The following is an 18,417-nucleotide window of genomic DNA, read 5'->3' as shown; positions in this document are numbered from 1 at the left end:
TTTCTCCAGCACAGTAAACATGTTTATTTCCAGAAGAGACATCAGCTTATGCGAAGCTCCAGTAATTGGCTCTAACCATCAACTCGGAGGCTGCAGTCACACTTGAGCAATTTGTAGCTTGATGCTCCAAAAATGCTCAAACTTACAAAAAAAAAAAAAAAAAAAAAGGTTCTCTATCGTGACTGTTCATACCTGATCACACAAACAGGCACCATGTTTTGTTTTGTTTTTTTTTTATAAGTGTGAGCGTTTTTCAAGATTTAAGCTACAAACCACTCCAGAGTGAATAAAGCCTTAAATTGTTTTCCTGATAGCAGTAAGAAGAGTTAGACTATATCAAATTTTTTACTACTGTCGTGAATAGATTCACCCTCTAGGTTTCCTGGTGTTATTGGGCCAGGCAGTGATGGGAATTCCAGAATGTTACAGGAATAGAAGGGAAATCCTAGTGGAGGCAGCTTTTATTTTTCACTTACAGTGGAGAGATTTCCTCTAACTCCCTGTTATGTCTCTGGGACAGGAAGTGAAGTGAAATCGCCCCTATGGGGCACACGGCTTTCCTCAGTCAAAAAAAAAAAGGTTTTGGCAATGCATACACTTGAAAATAGGCCTGCTATACCAACCCATAAGTTCTGATTTCTGAATGAATGTTAAAGAGAGAAAAAAAACAACTTTCTTCCATAAGCCCCTCTTTGAAATGATGTTGTGTGTGCATAGAACACACAAAGTAAACCTGGAGATCTACCTTAAAGGATAAGTTCACCTTTGGGATTTGCTGCTCCCTGGTGCGTGCAATACTTTATAGGCTCTCCAAAAAAAAAAAACAAAAAAAAAAAAAACACTTTTACCTGCAAAAAAAAATTTTTTTTTCTCTTAAAGTCATCTTATCCTTTAACAAAATAAAGGGCATTCCCCCCAATTATACTTACCTGTGTAGATGCAGCTTTGGCCCCCCGCCGGCTCTAAGTGTGAGAACTCAGCAATCACATGACCACTGAGTTCTCACCGCCGCTGTGAGCAGAGAGTGGTGACAGTCAGTCAGTCACCATTGTCTGCTCAGTCCCTACCCCTCACACTCACTGTAGCAGTGGGCTCATGCTCTCAGCATATTGTTGACCAATTATATACCAGAGAGGGAAGGTGTTGGATGAATAATTTTCTGGCTGACAGGAAATGCACACTCTGGTCAAAACTAACATTTTAAGTCTTATGATGCAAACCACTCATCCTATCTATTCATATTCAGTCCTTCATCCATCTTGTACCCTTCTCCCTGAAATCACACCTGCTGGGGATGCCGGAACTCCTATTATAGGCTTTTTGCCAACTCTCACATACATAAAACCTTACAAAATGGTGCTAAGATGTTCCATCAGGCACCACCTTCAAACCTGAACTTTGTATGCAAAAGCAGAGAGAGCTTACACAGCACAGCCTCCAGGAAGTACTGCCCTTCTACTGACCCTGTGAGGTGGTTTGTAGAGTCCTGCTTGTGAATGGCGGCTTGTCACCAGCGTATCGCAGCTGTCACACAACACCTCTCAGTAGAACAAGGGATGCCATGTTAAGGCTGCCATTTAGATTCTGCTCCAAAGAAAACACAACCCGTCAACACAGTGATCTGCCAGCACAATGTTATAGAAGCTCTGCCAATTAAACTGGGAAAAGCACTAGGATGTTCACATATAAAGTGAAGCGAAAAGCCCCCACCTGACCTCCTCTGCGGTGCCACTGCCTATAATACTGCAGAGTGCAGATCGGCCCTCTCCTCACCAGGGTCTAGAATGGGTACTGAGATACAAACAGAGTGACAGTAAAGATGTGCCTCCCGAGCAACCCCTGTGCTGACATTTCTGCCATCTCCACGTCTACCTGTATCTCAGCAGGTCCAGTCAGTGATTTGGTCAGGAACAGTTCTCCCCGGTGGCGGCCTGCTTGCCGCACTTCCAGGCCGCGCTGACCTTTTCCTCTTGTGATGGTGAAGCGTTGGCCATCTCCTAGAGACCGTGGTGCCGTCATGGTGAACAGGACTCGAGGAACTGGCAGCTGGGACTGTATGCCAATGTAGTGGAAGGAGACGGAATGGGGGGCTTCCAGGCAGGCGGCACTGCCCACGTGGCACGGTGTCCGTTCACACTGACTGCACAGAAACAGGAGCAGACAAGGTGAGAGGACTGAGCAGATACAAGGTGGAGGAGCACAGCTCACACACATGGATTTATACTGTGATGTCATCACCCCCACCCCACCACCTCCTCCAATCAGAGAACACCTTGTATATATTGAAAAAAATGTGAATGGTGCTGCGCTGAGCAAGCGACCCCTTTCTGTATACTATGCAGATACTCGACATGGGACCAAGAAGACATCAGCAATTACTACAGTGGTTTTCGACTTCGACAGCAATGGCATATGCATACAGACATTGGTCCATGCTGGATAACATGTAACTATACAATAAAATCCATTCCTGGAGATCAGCTTTAGGTTACGAGGGAACATGAGTCCCCCTCTTTTTTTTTTTTTTTTGTTTAAAAGGAGAAGTTCACCTTGGGGAACATGTTACATGTTCCACCTGTTTTTAGGGTAACGTAACATGTTCCCACTGCTGCAGCCGCTGCCCCTCCCCCTCCCGGTACAGCAGTATGGAGAGAAGTTCCCCGTACTAGCTCTGCCTGCACGACCACATCATTCATTCAGAGTTCTGTGAATTAATGAACTACAAGTCCCGAGCGTCTTTACGGCTGTCCACTTGTAGTTCTAAATAACTATCACGACGCTGTTGAGACCCGTGGTGTTTTATGGAGTCTTCCTGTCAGACTGTAACTGCTTTCCAGGCACCAAAAAAAAAAAAAAAAATTTTATGCAATATATATATATATATATATATATATATATATATATAGGAAAATAGTAAATGCAATTTTAGCCACAAAAAAAATGGAATTTTTTTTTTTTTTAAAGTGAACTTGTCCTTTAACCCCTTCCCCTATTATGCTGGGTTGTTCTAAATTCACATACTCACTTTAAGATATAATGCATATAAAGATAGGCGCTTGCTGAATTCTTAATGATAGGACAGAATTTCATAAACACATCTGTAAACAAACTTGATAACTTAGAAAAAGTCCACCAAAGTGTACAACCCAACGCTACACTATGATGTAAGTCCTTCACAGGATGTGGGATCAGTCCAGTCTCCCAACCTCTTCACTACCTGTGTTCATAAAAAAGTGCTCACTCACCAGAGGGTTTTGACCCCTTTTAACAGGTAGGTGACATTGTAAGATCTCCCAAGGGTGCTTTTGGTCATGGAGTGAATCCCAGATCCTTCTTCATATGGTCAAACTCATTATAGCACACTCAGTAATAAAGCAGGAAACATCCATTGATCCAATTGATATTTACACTTTTTTTCACTTGTCAATTTATTTGAATTGGGAAGGCACCACTGTATTGGTATTATATATTTTTCACATACTCACCTGCACAGTTAATCCAGTGCTGTCCTACTGCAATCCTCTGCTCTGCTGCTACAGTCAAGGTCCTGTGCTGCCATCTTCTTCTGTGACATCACTGAGAGCTGGCTTTCTCTTCCAGGTTCAGGCAGAAAGCCCCCGATGACAAACCCCAGCTCTGCACATCGGCCACTGTGTGTCCCTGCTCCCGCTTCCTTCTGGAATATGTGATGTGCATATTCCAGGAGGATTCAGAGAGGAGGAGACATAATTCTCGCCTAAGCGAATATAATGGCAGGTTGGTGGGGCTGGTTTAAAAATGAAAAAAATGCCAAATAGGGATAGGACTGCAGTGATGCTTAGTGCATCTATTGCGTAAAAGTCTGCTTTAAACAGCCCTATTAAAAACAATGCCCTCCCTGTGTGGCTCATAGATTATCTCAACAGTTGTTAAGAGTTGTTTTGAGCCCTGAGAGCTCCCCCTAGAGGCCAATCAACAAATCTCCATTACTGTCATCAAATCATATTCTGACATTCCATAGCTAAACCTCTCTTCCTGTAAAGGACACACCTTACTGAATTCCTTGTAAAATCTTCTAAGTGCCCCTGTCCTTCGAGCTGAGGGTGTAATTTATTTGGCTTCTTCTGAAGCCTTTCCAAGTCCTCCATTATCTGTAGATCACAAGGGGGAATCATACTCACTGTGCAGAGGTCTTCATGTAGGTTGTGTTGTGTTTCGGTTTGGGGCACTCTGGACGGACGCACGTGAAGCCGCCGTACAGATTGACGCAGATCTGTCCCCCAGCACAGGTGCTCTGCTCTGCCACACACTCATCGATATCTGAGAGAAAAGGAATCAGCTGGTGAGGTGGTCATGTGATAACAGTTTTTTTATGTGTCATAGAAGGGGCGACCTACCCTGGCAAATGTTCTGTGAAGAATCCAGGAGATACCCCTGTGGGCAGACACATTGGTATGATCCAGGAGTATTGACACATTCATGGATACAAATCTTTGCAAGTGCACTTCCATGGAACAAACTGCATTCATCGATGTCTGTGGGGGGGGGGGAAACAAACCAATAAAAACTTATAATAATCCTATTATACCACAATATGTGTTGTTTGGGATTTACAGGGGTCATTTTGAGTGTTTCTAAAATATATCTAAAGCCAAAATGTATTTTATGTTTTCGATAGAATAGGTCTATCAGTATTTTTTCTGTCTGTATCCCATTGGGGAGAGTTCTCTTTACCTTCTTACCTGTAGGCTCAACAAGAAGTGATGGGCAATCTCCTCTTAGACAGTTTCAACCAGGACAGGTCTTTCCATTGGAAAGTGTCCCTCGCCTCCAGTTTCAGTGACAACCATAACATTTTAGATTTTCCATCAGTTTCTGCCTCCAGAACAAATGGAGAAGAGCTTTCGAGCAGGGACACAGCAGTAAAAATCTGACAGGGTATCTGATCCTTCCACATTCCACCCAAAACAAAATATGTGTTGTATAGAGATGCAGTTTCACAAACCATACACTCTAAGGTCAAAAGTTTGTGAACCCCCCTTTCCGATGATGGAGTTCAGGTATCCTCAGTCAAGGGTCCTATTAATAATACATCATACAAAAACATTGTGGGCAATTGTGCTCCTCCAACCTTGCGGTAACAGTTTGGGGATGGCCCTTTTCTGCTTCAGTGTGTACGAAGCCAGCTCCATAAAGACATGGTTTGATGTGGAGCAACCCAAGTGTCCTGTACAGAGTCCTGACCTCAACGAAGCTGAACACCTTTGGGATGAATTGGAATGATGAATAAAAATTTTGTGGAAAGTCTTCCCAGAAGAGCGGAGACTGCTAAACCACAAAGGGGCAACTCCATATTGATGGCCATGGGGATGAGGATGGAGCAACTCCATACTAAAGGCCATGGGGATGGGGACGGGGCAACTCCATACTAATGGCCACGGGGACGGGGCAACTCAATACTAATGGCCACGGGGACGGGGCAACTCAATACTAATGGCCACGGGGACGGGGCAACTCAATACTAATGGCCACGGGGACGGGGCAACTCAATACTAATGGCCACGGGGACGGGCAACTCAATACTAATGACCACGGGGACGGGGCAACTCAATACTAATGGCCATGGGGACGGGGCAACTCAATACTAATGGCCACGGGGATGGGGCAACGCCACAGTAATGGCCATGGGGACGGGACAACTCCATAGTAATGGCAATAGAGCGATGGAGCAACTTCACATTAATGGCCATTGTTTTGAAATTGGAAGTCCAACAATCTCATATAGGTGTGATGGTCAGGTGTCCACAGACTGGGCCATGTAGTGTATAAACCAATCAGAGTCTATATGTGATGACTAGATGAGGAATGGAAAGTGCCTAATAGTGGAGTGTTTTTGTTCCTACAAAGACCACACCTTCCATACTGAACTGTAAACATGATAAGAAGAACCGAATTGCTGGGAAACAAGACCAGTAATTTCTATAAACACTTCAGATCCAGTAACCTCTTATCCACAGACCCCAAACTCCTGGACTGTCAATGACCTCCTCTTCTAGGAGCTTTGAGGTCCATTGATACCAACATACCACTCCTGGCAGTGCTGGGAGAATCCCTGGGGACTTGTGTAGGACTGGAAATAAGAACAGGAGGGGAGTGTAGAGCAGTGCGCAATGGGAGGAAGTCTGAAGGATATCTGCAGATTGGTGCCATAGAGGGAAGTGTCACTAAGACCATTACACACAAATTGCTGACCAGTGGGGTCACCCATATTCTTTCTTATATCTGATCTCTAGCCTTTCCTTTAGTCCTGAAGATTTGTACAGGCTTTCCTGTACAGAAATGGTTTGCTCTGATTTCACTGCACACTGTGAGCTTCTCACAATGTGCATTAGAAGCTGCATCAAGGCAGATAGAGCCCGCCTCATTTCCTGGCTGGAGGACATCCAGCATCTTCTAGCTCTTTCCTTCAGCTTGACTGTCCCAGGCCCAGCCCCTTTAATTCACTAGATTTATCTTGTGGCCTTTACCAAGGGTGGTTTGCATGCAAATGCAATCTTCCTAAGAACACCCACTTCCTACAAAGAATGGAGGGTCCAAGGAAGGTAAAATACAAGCAAATTGAACATCATATTTAAAGTGAAACTGTTATTAATAAAGATATCTAAAACTAATATAAGTATCTGAAAGTATAATCAGAAGGTGCCGGCTAAAAACTGTGCACCCTAGAAGCCCCAAACCTGGGCTCCCTCAGAATGTATATTTCAGCTCTTTCACTTCCCATCCCACAATGCACTGCATGCACCACAGGCACCAATAGAAAAACATTTGCATAGCTGTTCATCTATTGAAACGGCATTAAAACTCCTTCAGTAGGAATGTGACAAAATCGAAAGTTCTCAGGCTATATTCTCAACAATTCAAATGTGTGCATGCAAAAAAAAAAAAAAAAAAAAAAAAAAAAAAAAACTTAATTGTAGCCACTATATGGCACTGAGGAGCATACTTATTTCCTATAATAGTGCCATCCAGAGGACATAATGCGGTATTTTCCCCATTCACACATTCGATCTGCAGAGAATAACCTGAGAACATTCGCTCTTGCCTCATTTGCACAGAAATAATTTACATGCAGTTTAGATGGGCAATTAGCTATGTGATTTTTTTTTTTACAAATACACCATCAACTCTCCCTTACACACAATGCAGCTCAGTGTAAAACTATCTCACACTTGTACCCCAAGTCCTTCCCCTGATTAGAGGGCTTTGTTCCGAGATGCTATAAATGCCTTGACAAACAAATGCATTTTACATGCTAAATGCACAAAAACTGAGATTATATTTGCTGGAATTCTGTCTTAAAATGACCTACATACATACATCAGATCAGATTTGTTTCTGCTATCCAGCAAAATAATATAATGGAGTCCAAAAAATATCACTGGCATTCCTCCAATAGCTGGTCACATGAGCAACGCCAAGGATCTGTTTTATGGTCTCGGGGATACCACCACTGGTCAGGCAAAGCCGCTGATTGGCCAGAAAGGCGATGCTTCACGGTGATGTGATCGCTGACTGAAGAAATGCCTATCATTCTGTTTTCCAGCCCATTAATTACATTTTAATTAAAATAACTCAATATTGGGTTCATGTTGAAGGTTACATCCCCAGCAAACCCTGCACAGCATTCCTGAAGACCTTCCCCTCGAACACACATTCTGTTCGGAAACATTGAGAGGGCATAGTCCGTTCTCACACAGATTTGGCAGTGTGGCCAATACTCATACCCCTGACCACCATATTCCCCCCCTCCCTTCCCCCGCTGGTTACCCTGACAGACGCCTCCTGTCTGGATCACATAGCCGGCATCGCAGGTACAGTGCTGAGTCCCGTGGAAGGAGGAACACTTGGCAGGGCGAAGGAGGGTTGTGTTGGTGGCAGACGGTGACTCTGTGGACAGAGAAACTTGCAGTGACACAAGGCAGGGTGACATCACGTAGCAGCTGAATCATTAACAAGCCAGAGAGACAACACCAAATATCTGGATCTGGATCAGCCTGCAGGGTCTGATGGTGCAGAGATCACAATGGCAGATTATAACCCATGGCTGTGTGCCTACAACACAGGCACCAGGTGCAACACTTGCAAGTACAGGGCAAAGCTCTAATGTCACAAAGCTAAACATGGATACTCATAAAAAAACAGGACGTTTAAAAAGAACTCCAAAACACAATGTTGCTTATGTATGGAATGGAATGTGGAATGTACCAGTATGGGCAATTCACAGGACCGAGGACCAGCATGACAGGCATTTTTTAAGAGGAGGTCAGCAATGATAGCCTGTATATTGTATTATTGCTGGGTTACGGATGCTGTCACAGTCATCTTCTAAAGAAAAATAAAATAAATAATTTGGGATGAAATTGAGCAAGATTGTAAACTAATGGTGGTTTTAATATGGAATTTAAAAAAATGATTCCCAGAGCACTATGGAATACCCAAAGAGATGGCACAGTAGAAGCTGGCTTGCTTTGTATGACAAACGTCAGATGAAGCTGTATGGAAGGAAGTGGTGAATCACTGGTCTAGAGAGGGAGGGGGGTGCAGGGACTGTTCTGAAATGGGGAGGAAGGGGGTGCAGTTCAGTCTATGGTCTGTACATTCTATGGCCATTTAGTAAAGTTTATGGTCATGTACTGCTTTTCCTTAGTGCAGTACAACCTGTGGTCAGTTCACATTATGGTCATGCAGTACAGTTTATGGTCATGCAATCTACAATTGTGCAGTCCAGTCTACAATCAGTATGCTCTATGGCAGTGGTGCTCAACCTGTGGTTCATGGGGCACATGTGGCCCTCAGAGTCCTCTGATGTGGCCCTCAACCTCAAACCAGCAAAGAGCACTTCTATTATATCCTGCAGGTTTTTTGTGCATTCTGAAAGTGCACCACACCCACAAGATATAATAGAAGTCTATGGCGAAATACACCTAACTCTCAGGAAAGCTACGGATGCACTGCACTGCACCTACGGTGCGGATAAACTGCAGAGCTTCAGTGTGAAAACAGCCCTATAAGAAGGGACGTAGGACAGTAAGAGCTTGTTTACATTTGCAGTTTGAGGGGAAGTAAAAACACATAGTTCAGAGGTGTTTTTACCACAGTGCCCCAGCCACTGGTGACCCCACTCCATACTCCATGGGGCCCATGCGACCTCCAATTCTGTTTTACACTTGAACAGGAGAGGCAACATATACAGGAACTGATTCTCTCCATTTTCCCCTGCAACAGCTGAAATCTGGCTTCTCCTCCTCTCCCTCCTGCCGGGACTCAACAGCTGCAGGAGGGAAATGTTCATTATGCTATTTAAAATAAATAAAAAAATTCTTAAGTATTTCATTTCATTGTGGCCCACGGTCAGTTACCAAATCACTTAAGTGGCCCTCGCTCTTCAGCAGGTTGAGCGCCCCTGCTCTATGGTCATCCAGTACAGTAATGCAGTCCAATGGTACACTCCATGGACATGCAGTATGCTCTAAGGTCATGCAGTACAGTCTATGGTCAGTACACTTTATGGTGATGCAAACCAGGGCACAGTTACAGTGCAGTCCAATCAATGGTTGTTCAGTACAGTCTACTGTCAGTATACTCTATGGCAGGGGCGGACTGACAACTCATGGGGCCCCCAGGCAATAGGGGATCATGGGGCCCCTGTGTCCTTGCCCAAACTCAAAAAAGCCTATGAAATAGGTACCAGGGGCATCTCATGGGGCCCCTACTGACCCCAGGCACTCGGGCAGTGCCCGAGTTTCCAAATGGTCAGTCTGCCCTTGCTCTATGGTCACTCGGTACAGTTTATTGTTATGCAATAAAGTCTACAGTAGTTCAATCCAGTCTATGGTCCTGCAGTACATTCTATGGTCATGCAATGCATTTAATGAACATGTAGTTTACTCCAAGATCATGCAGTACAGTCTACGGTCAGTACACTCTATGGTCATGCAATACAGTCTAGACTCATGTAGTGCGGTTCTTCCCTTGGCTGTGGAGTACCACACAGGTCATGTTGTCCCTCTGTGGTCTTTCTATGGTAACTCAGTATAGGTTATGGTTGTGTATTATAGTAGTCCATGGACATGCAGTACAGTCTACAGTCATGCAGTACAGTGCGGGGTCATGAACCGATTTCAGTTCTATTAGAAGGAGCACAATGGTCAGCTCTGCTCCTGGAAACCTATACTGTGTGTCAAGGCTTATACCTCTCTGCAGAAGAGAAATGACCAATGAAATCTCCCAGGTCATCCCGGGACATACAGACACTCATACACCACTTTCTGTATCACAGATGGGTGTGAGAGTGAACAGAGCCTCATACCTCATGAGAGAACCGATCGATTTCTCTTCCAGTATTCTCTGACTCCCCAGATATTGTGGTACTGCAAGAGCCAGTACAGTCTGAACCTAGTGGGCATGCTGGGATTTACAGTTCACCAGCAGCTGGTAAGCCAGAGATTGTTTGCCGGTGTTGACAGTTAATATGTCAACCAAAATCTGTAGAATGTAACTATGCAATCAACCAATCAGAAGTGAGAATCCAAAATGACCACTACCTGAGCAGCTGGCCGCATGTCCACTCCAGGTCTGGTTGTCCAGGCAAGTTCTGGTCTCAGAGCCGAGCAGCTGGTACCCCGGGTCACACAAGAAATGCACCTCATGTCCTACTTTCAGCTTTCTGCCCAGCATGCGTCCATGACGAGGAGCCTTCAGGAGAGGGCAACTGTCTGGGGTTAGAGGAAGGCCAGGTGAGAGGGATATCAATACTGCAGAAGTAGGTTTATGGGTGAAGAGGAGGGTAGCAGACAGATGACAAATATAAATAGGGTCAAACTGGTCATACACTATACAATCCAGTTGTACAATCTTCTGTAGTTTGGATACAAAATGGCTTGTTCAGCCCTACCCTCATATTAAATTGTTTCAGTAAATGTAACACCTTTTACAACAATAATAAATAATTATGTGGTTGAAGGGTCAGTCTTGTTCTGGGGAGATCTACCAGCGTTATGGACAGCTCAGTCAACGACTGGCAATCTTGAGCCAGTAGAATGAGCTCTTGATGACATCAGGACTGTGCAGCCAATCACAATGATCAGGAGCCCTTCCTACCGGCCTCAGCCATACAAGGGTTCAAAAAGATTGTACAATGAGACAATAATGTGTACGGCCAGGTGATGGAGAGGTGCAGGAATGAGAGAGGGAGTCCCCTGCAGACACCGGAATTGCACCCACCTTTCCCGTCTCCCTTCTGCAGATGGGTCCTAAGCTGGTTCAGCCTCCGGCTCAGGGTCCTCATTCCTCGCAGGTACGATGCCTCATGGTCGGTGAGCAACTTCTGGACCTGACGCAGAGTTCGGAGAGCCTCACGCTGCTCTGAGCAGGTCTGGGGGGGGACAAACCACATACCAATCATCACAGATCTCCAACAGCCTGGAAACCCCCTCCATGTACAAGTGTGTGGGGGAAGGTAACAGAACTCACCTAACCACAGCCAGTAAAACTTGATGGCTTTGTGCTGGGAGGAAGTTTATAGGACAGCAGCAGGTGCTCAGACAGACGGGGAAGGAGCTGCTGCTGAGAGGCTGCCATAGATCACTGTATTAGAAACATCTATCCTGGGCTCATCTTACAGGCCTCCATTGTATATTCGTCTTTGGAAGGCCAATATTATTATTATTATACAGGATTTATATATATATATATATATTTTATTATTATACAGGATTTATATATATTATTATTATTATACAGGATTTATATATTATACAGGATTTATATATATATTATTATTATTACTACACAGGATTTATATATATATATTATTATACAGGATTTATATATATATATATATTATTATTACTACACAGGATTTATATATATATTATTATTATTATACAGGATTTCTATATATATTATTATTACTACACAGGATTTCTATATATTATTATTATACAGGATTTATATATATTATTATTATTATACAGGATTTATATATATATATTATTATTATTACTACACAGGATTTATATATATATAATTATTATTATTATACAGGATTTATATATATATATATATATATATATATATATATATATATATATATATATATATATATATATATATATATATATTATTATTATACGGGATTTATATAGCGCCAACAGTTTGCTCAGCACTTTACAATATAAGGGAGACAATACAATTAAAATATAGGAAATATCAGATTTATTTTCGATTGATTCTGTGCCTGCATTACATCAGTCAGGACAGAAGCACAGGCACTGCCATCGCAGACATTTAATTTCAGAGACTTAACCAACTAATCAGCCAATCTGTATAGCAAAATGCAGCGCTAATGACCATATATTCAATGTAATGAAGAAAGATATCGTCACAAAAACAATAACTTGAATGTCAGAACATAAAGTGCACTTGTTATGAGGTGCAGTTCTCAGAATAAGTCCATATGGTGCAGCTGGAAGTAACATAAACCACGTGTCGTAAGAGATAAAACCACTTGAGAAAAAAAAAGAATCTTCCACCATCCACACATGCAGCCTCTTACCGGAAAACAATGACCAAAAATGCAAAGAAAAGCAGAATCACCTCATTGTGTGGTCATTTCCAAAATCGGAATTTAATAAAAAGTATTGCACTTACAAACAACAGTGTTCAGCGTATGAGAAATCAAAGGGTGTTTCCAACCAACAAGATGGCAGTGATCCTTGACGCGATGATGTGATATACTGTAGCTCCACCCAATGCGTTTTGTCATAAAAATAATATGACTGTACATGACGTCATGGATCGCAGCCATCTTTGTTGGCTGGAAACACCCTTTGATTTCTCGTATGCTGAATACCATTTGTTGTTTGTAAATGCAATAATTTTATTAAATTCTGATTTTAGAAATGACCACACAATGAGGTGGTTCTGCTTTTCTTTGCATATACATATCTGAGAGATTTTCATCATCCTGTTGGCTTAATATTATACTTATGCCTTGGAGTAAGCTGCAGTGGAGAGGAGACCGGTGAAGAGATTTGTTGGGGTCCCCAGCCACCAATACATACCTTATGCGCTTTTAGACCGCTTAATCTGCAGTCATTGTTTTCCGGTAAGAGGCTGTGTGTGTTGATGGTGGAAGCAGGGGCGGACTGACCATTCAAGCACTCGGGCACTGCCCGAGGGCCTGGGGTCAGTAGGGGGCCCCATGAAATGCTCCTGGTACCTTTTTTATAGGATTTTTTGAGTGTGGGCAAGGACACAGGGGCCCCATGATCCCCTATTGCCCGGGGGCCCCATAAGTTGTCAGTCCGCCCCTGGGCGGAAGATTCTTTTTTCCTCAAGAACTTTTTTCTCTTACAACATGTGGTTTATGTTACTTCCAGCTGCACCATATGGACTTATTCTGAGAACTGCACCTCATGACACTTGCACTTTATGTTCCGACATTCAAGTTATTGTGAATAGATTTTCCTTTATTACATATATGATAATTAGCATTGAATTTTGCTATACATTATTAATTGTTTGTTGCCAACATTCTTGTCAGCTGCTTCTTTACCATTCACGTTGCTCCTAGCACAGGTTGTTACTGTGTATAGTGATCGGCCAAGTTGCCCCTATACAGGGGGTAAATCATGACACCATCAGTGTGGAGTACCCAGACACCAACACTACTGCTACAGGACAGTTATCCTATGGAGGCCATAACAATATCTGTACAATACGGTAGAGATTTTGCTAAAGGAGATGCAGTTTGATTTGTTACTAATTTGCTTGATAATTGTCACCTAATGTATGTATGAACTGCCACTGCCATACGTATTATATTAGTGGTTGGGCAGCACAGTGGCTAAATGGTTAGCACTTCCGCATGGCAGTACTAGGGTCATTGGTTCGAATCCCAACCCCGGCACCACCTGCCTGGAGTTTACATGTTCTCCCTGTGACTGTGTGGGTTTCCTCCCACACTCCAAAGACATGCTGGTAGGTTAATTGGCTCCTGTCTAAATTGGCCCTAGTATGTGTATGTATGAATGTGAGTTAGGGACCTTAGATTGTACACCCCTTGAGGGTTAGGGACTGATGTGAATGTACAATATATATGTAAAGCGCTGCGTAAACTGGCGGCGCTCTATAAGTACCTGAAATAAATAAATAGTGTTTTGGTTTTTTTTTTAAACACTCCCGTTAGCTTCACCCACCAGGAGTGCTTGTAAATCTGACAAACCAACTATTGGCTGTTGGATGGAAGCCTCTGGATAGCTTCCACCCTCCAGTGTCTTTTCCCCAATACACACACCCTCTGTGTGCACCCCCACGTTTCCCAGGCTTTGCGTGTCTATCAGCGGATCGGAGAGCAGCATGGTGGGTGCCGCTACATGGAGTGGAGAGATCACTGAACAGACTTCCTGCTAATGATCTGGAAGTGCCGTGTAAAACGTTACTTCCAGGTAATGGTGTCACTTTCCAATTTGCGCTTTATTGGAGGATCTATACTGCCAAAGTAGTTCACAGCACACGGGGTAGGGGGCGCTCTTTGACCTTCTCGGACTTGTTCCACCACTGCTGCAGTCCAGTGTCAATCTCTTCCCAGAGCGGATTCAGAAAATGGAAAATCTGCAACACTGAAAAGATCTCGGAAGAGGAAGGAACCATTGTATATGGACACTTTCTCCCAGGTACATGAGAAGTTCATTTAATCAGCTTTTTATTTGTTTTCATAGCAAGTTGCAGGCTCTAGGACTGCCCTCCTGACTCAGAACAAGCATGCAACCAGTGAAGTCAGAACATCTAACTCACCCATGCTTGTTCCTATGGAATAAAGGAAGTCAGCCTTGGAGCCTACATCCAAAAAGTCAGAAGAGTGGCAGTTCCCATATTCTGGAGTTAACACTGAAGGGGAACCAGGGGTGGACTAACCATTTGGAAACTAGGGCACTGCCCGAGGGCCCGGGGTCAGTAGGGGGCCCCATGAGATGCCCCTGGTACCTTTTTTATAGGCTTTTTTGAGTTTGGGCAAGGACACAGGGGCCCCATGATCACCTATTGCCCGGGAGCCCCATGAGTTGTCAGTCCGCCCCTGAGGGGAACCACCCACTGTGATCAAGGTGACGTGTGCCCGCGGCGATAACCCGCAGTGACTCAGACTCACCTGGCCAGCGGAGGGGCCCAGAAGATGGAGGGTGACGCAGAGCAGCAAAATCGCCTTCACCATGGTGACACCCTGCAGGAAGGAAAGCAGAGTTAATCGGGTGACATCCTCCCCCCACCACCACATATTAAGCATTGATACAATGTTTCATCGGCGTAGACAAGTAAGAGGAATTTTATGTAACAATTATGGAAGTCGGGGGATCCCGGCGGTGAATGTTACAATGATAACATTGTATGAAGCAGCGAGCAATCATCGTCATGACGTATCGCACATATCGCCCCCATAGACCGCGGCTCACACCGCTCCGAGCGCTCTCCATACATTGGATCCTGTCTGCTTTATATCTGAAAAAATGTCAGAATATCCAGCGGGGACGGCCGCCTTCATCACTTTCATTTGTTATCGGGGAATAAAGATAAAATTAATAGAAAAAATAAAAATACAAATAAAAAAAAAAAAACGCAGAAGGGCTGCCGCAACAGGACAAAAGAAATGGACATAAAATAGTAAAGAAAGAGGAAGAAAATCTGAGTGAATATTCAATGAGTGCCCAGAGATCTGCAGATTATTCCACCTACACAGACAGTCTCTCCTGTGGGGTCCCCCCAGGTTGTAGCGTAGTTCCATCTGTCCCCCCCAACCCCAGACACTCACCGTGTGATGAGCTCCGCTCTGCGGCGCTCCGGCTGCTATGTGACCGTGCAGGATGTGTGCCATGCAGACCTCATTATTACCTCCACATTCCTCTCCGGCCACGAGTCGCCTCCCCACACAGCAAACACAGCAACAGGTCTTGTTTGTGAGGGGCCGAGTCATTCCTGCAGAGCATCGCACCACATCGCAACAACTTACAGAACATCACACTTTATCATGTATAAATGCAGAACATTACACCTCATCATGTATACATGAAGACCATCACACCCTATATATATACACACACAAACACACACACACACACACACATGCAGAACATTACACCCTATATATATACACACACACAGAACATCACACCTCATCCTATATACCTGCAGAGCATTACACCTCATCATATAGAGCCATACAGCATTACATGTTATTGCATACTGTAGATCATCAGAAAATCACACTTTATATAAACATGCAGAGCATTACACCTCTATATAGATATATATATATAATCAGCAGAATTATATGGTGAGGTGTAATGCTCTGCATGCATATATCGGGTATGATCCTCTGTAGGTATAAACCTTCAGCGCATTACAGCTCTTTTCATATAGGGGGTACAGGACTCGGTGTAATGCTCTGGATGTATATATAATGAAGTGTGACGCTCTATAATTCATTCGATGCGATGATCTGCAGGAGTACCGTACCTCCTTCTGCACACCCCGGCCCCATTCACAGCTTGTAGCATAAAAACATTCAGCAAGACAAAAACACATTGTATTCAGTAGCCCCTGTTCACACCTGAGTCTTGTGGCTTGTAGCCTGTCCCTCCAAAAAGTACACAAGCAACAATTCAATTGGCCCCATAGATGTCAATGGGAACGCCTGAAAATGCCCGATTCAAACTTTTTTTTTTTAAATCGATTTTCTGTAAAGGATTTCCATTGGCTAAAACAAAAAGCCTGAAGCGTGAATACGCATGTAAAACGCCTGAAATACGCTGCCAGAAACGCCAATATACACTGGAAAGAATGTTCAGAAAAGCTCAAAACAAAACCCCTGAAAATCGCTCTGCTCAGGTGTGAATTCAGCCAGAATAGCAAAACACCATGTCACCTATGCCTGCAGAGCATTACAGCTCAACACACATATATATATTGCAGACCATTACACCTGGTCAGATATAGCCTGCAGAGCATCACACCTCATCCTATATAGGCTGCAGAGCATCACACCTAATGAGATATACTGTACACTGCAGAGCATCACACCTCATCACAATATAGACTGCAGAGCATCACACCTTATCATTCATAAACTGCAGACCATCACACCTCATCATACATAGGCTGCAGAGCATTAGACCTTATCAGATATACTGTACACTGCAGACCATCATACCTCATACACAAACTGCAGAGCATCACACCTCAACACAGACTGCAGAGCATCACACCTAATCATACACAGACTGCAGAGCATCACACCTCATCAGATATAGACTGCAGACCATCACACATCATACACAGACTGCAGACCATCACACCTCATTTATAGACTGCAGACCATCTCAACTCATCATACATAGGCTGCAGAACATCACACCTAATCACAATATAGACTGCAGAGCATCACACCTTGTCAGATACACAGGACTGGGTCAAATCCCTATAAAGATAGTTGGGAGTTGTGACTCCCCTGTGGAGGAGGAGATCATGCTGGGAGTAGTAGTTCCTCTGTGGAGGGGGAGGTCATTCTGGGAGTTGTAGTTCCTCTGTGGAGGGGGAGGTCGTGCTGGGAGTTGTAGTTCCTCTGTGGAGGGGGAGGTCGTGCTGGGAGTTGTAGTTCCTCTGCAGAGGAGGGAGATTGTGCTGGGAGTTGTAGTTCCTCTGCGGGAGTTGTAGTTCCTCTGCAGAGGAGGGATATTGTGCTGGGAGTTGTAGTTCCTCTGCGGAGGAGGGATATCGTCCTGGGAGTTGTAGTTTCTCTGCGGAGGAGGGATATCGTCCTGGGAGTTGTAGTTTCTCTGCGGAGGAGGGAGATTGTGCTGGGAGTTGTAGTTCCTCTGCGGGAGTTGTAGTTCCTCTGCGGAGGAGGGAGGTCGTGCTGGGAGTTGTAGTTCCTCTGTGGAGGTCAAGCTAGGAGTTGTAGTTCCTCTGTGGTGGGTAGTAATGCTGGGAGTTGTAGTTCCTCTGTGGAGAAGAGAGGTCATGATGGGAGCTGTAGTTCCTCTGTGGAGGAGGGAGATCGTGCTGGGAGTTGTAGTTCCTCTGTGGAGGTCAAGCTAGGTGTTGTAGTTCCTTTCTGGAGGGGGGAGGTCATGCTGGGAGTTGTAGTTCCTCTGTGGAGAGAGGTCATGATGGGAGTTGTAGTTCCTCTGTGAAGGGGGAGGTCATACTGGGAATTGTAGTTCCTCTGCAGAGGGGGAGGTCATGCTGGGAGTTGTAGTTCCCATGTGGAGGGTAGTCATGCTGGGAGTTGTAGTTCCTTTGTGGAGGGGAAGGTCATACTGGGAGTTGTAGTTCCTCTGTGAAGGTCATGCTGGAGGTTGTAGTTCCTCTGTGGAGAGAGGT

The 18,417-nt window shown here is 44.3% G+C and overlaps 1 protein-coding gene across 2 annotated transcripts; it reads right to left on the bottom strand.

Annotated features, from left to right (window-relative positions):
• LOC149433929 (fibulin-7-like) lies at positions 1-18,157 on the bottom strand. Of its 2 annotated transcripts, none has more exons than XM_089664278.1 (8): positions 17,482-18,157; positions 15,191-15,262; positions 11,263-11,413; positions 10,584-10,754; positions 7,807-7,926; positions 4,377-4,514; positions 4,161-4,299; positions 1-2,140 (listed from the first exon to the last, which is right to left on the bottom strand). In XM_089664278.1, exons 2-8 carry the CDS (start codon positions 15,251-15,253, stop codon positions 1,780-1,782), a joined length of 1,143 nt encoding a protein of 380 aa, XP_089520404.1. In that variant the 5' UTR covers positions 15,254-15,262; positions 17,482-18,157; the 3' UTR covers positions 1-1,779. The 2 variants fall into 2 exon arrangements, with proteins under 2 accessions (XP_089520404.1, XP_089520403.1); XM_089664277.1 differs by lacking the exon at positions 17,482-18,157 and adding an exon at positions 15,848-15,912.
• Between the last annotated feature and the right edge of the window lie 260 nt (positions 18,158-18,417).

Source organism: Staurois parvus, unplaced genomic scaffold (genome assembly GCF_062004578.1).
Source record: "Staurois parvus isolate SC_StPar_1 unplaced genomic scaffold, SC_StPar_1.0 ptg001877l, whole genome shotgun sequence".
Taxonomy (NCBI): domain Eukaryota; kingdom Metazoa; phylum Chordata; class Amphibia; order Anura; family Ranidae; genus Staurois; species Staurois parvus.
Note: the sequence above shows the minus strand (reverse complement) of the source record. Positions and strands in the feature narration are given on the sequence as shown.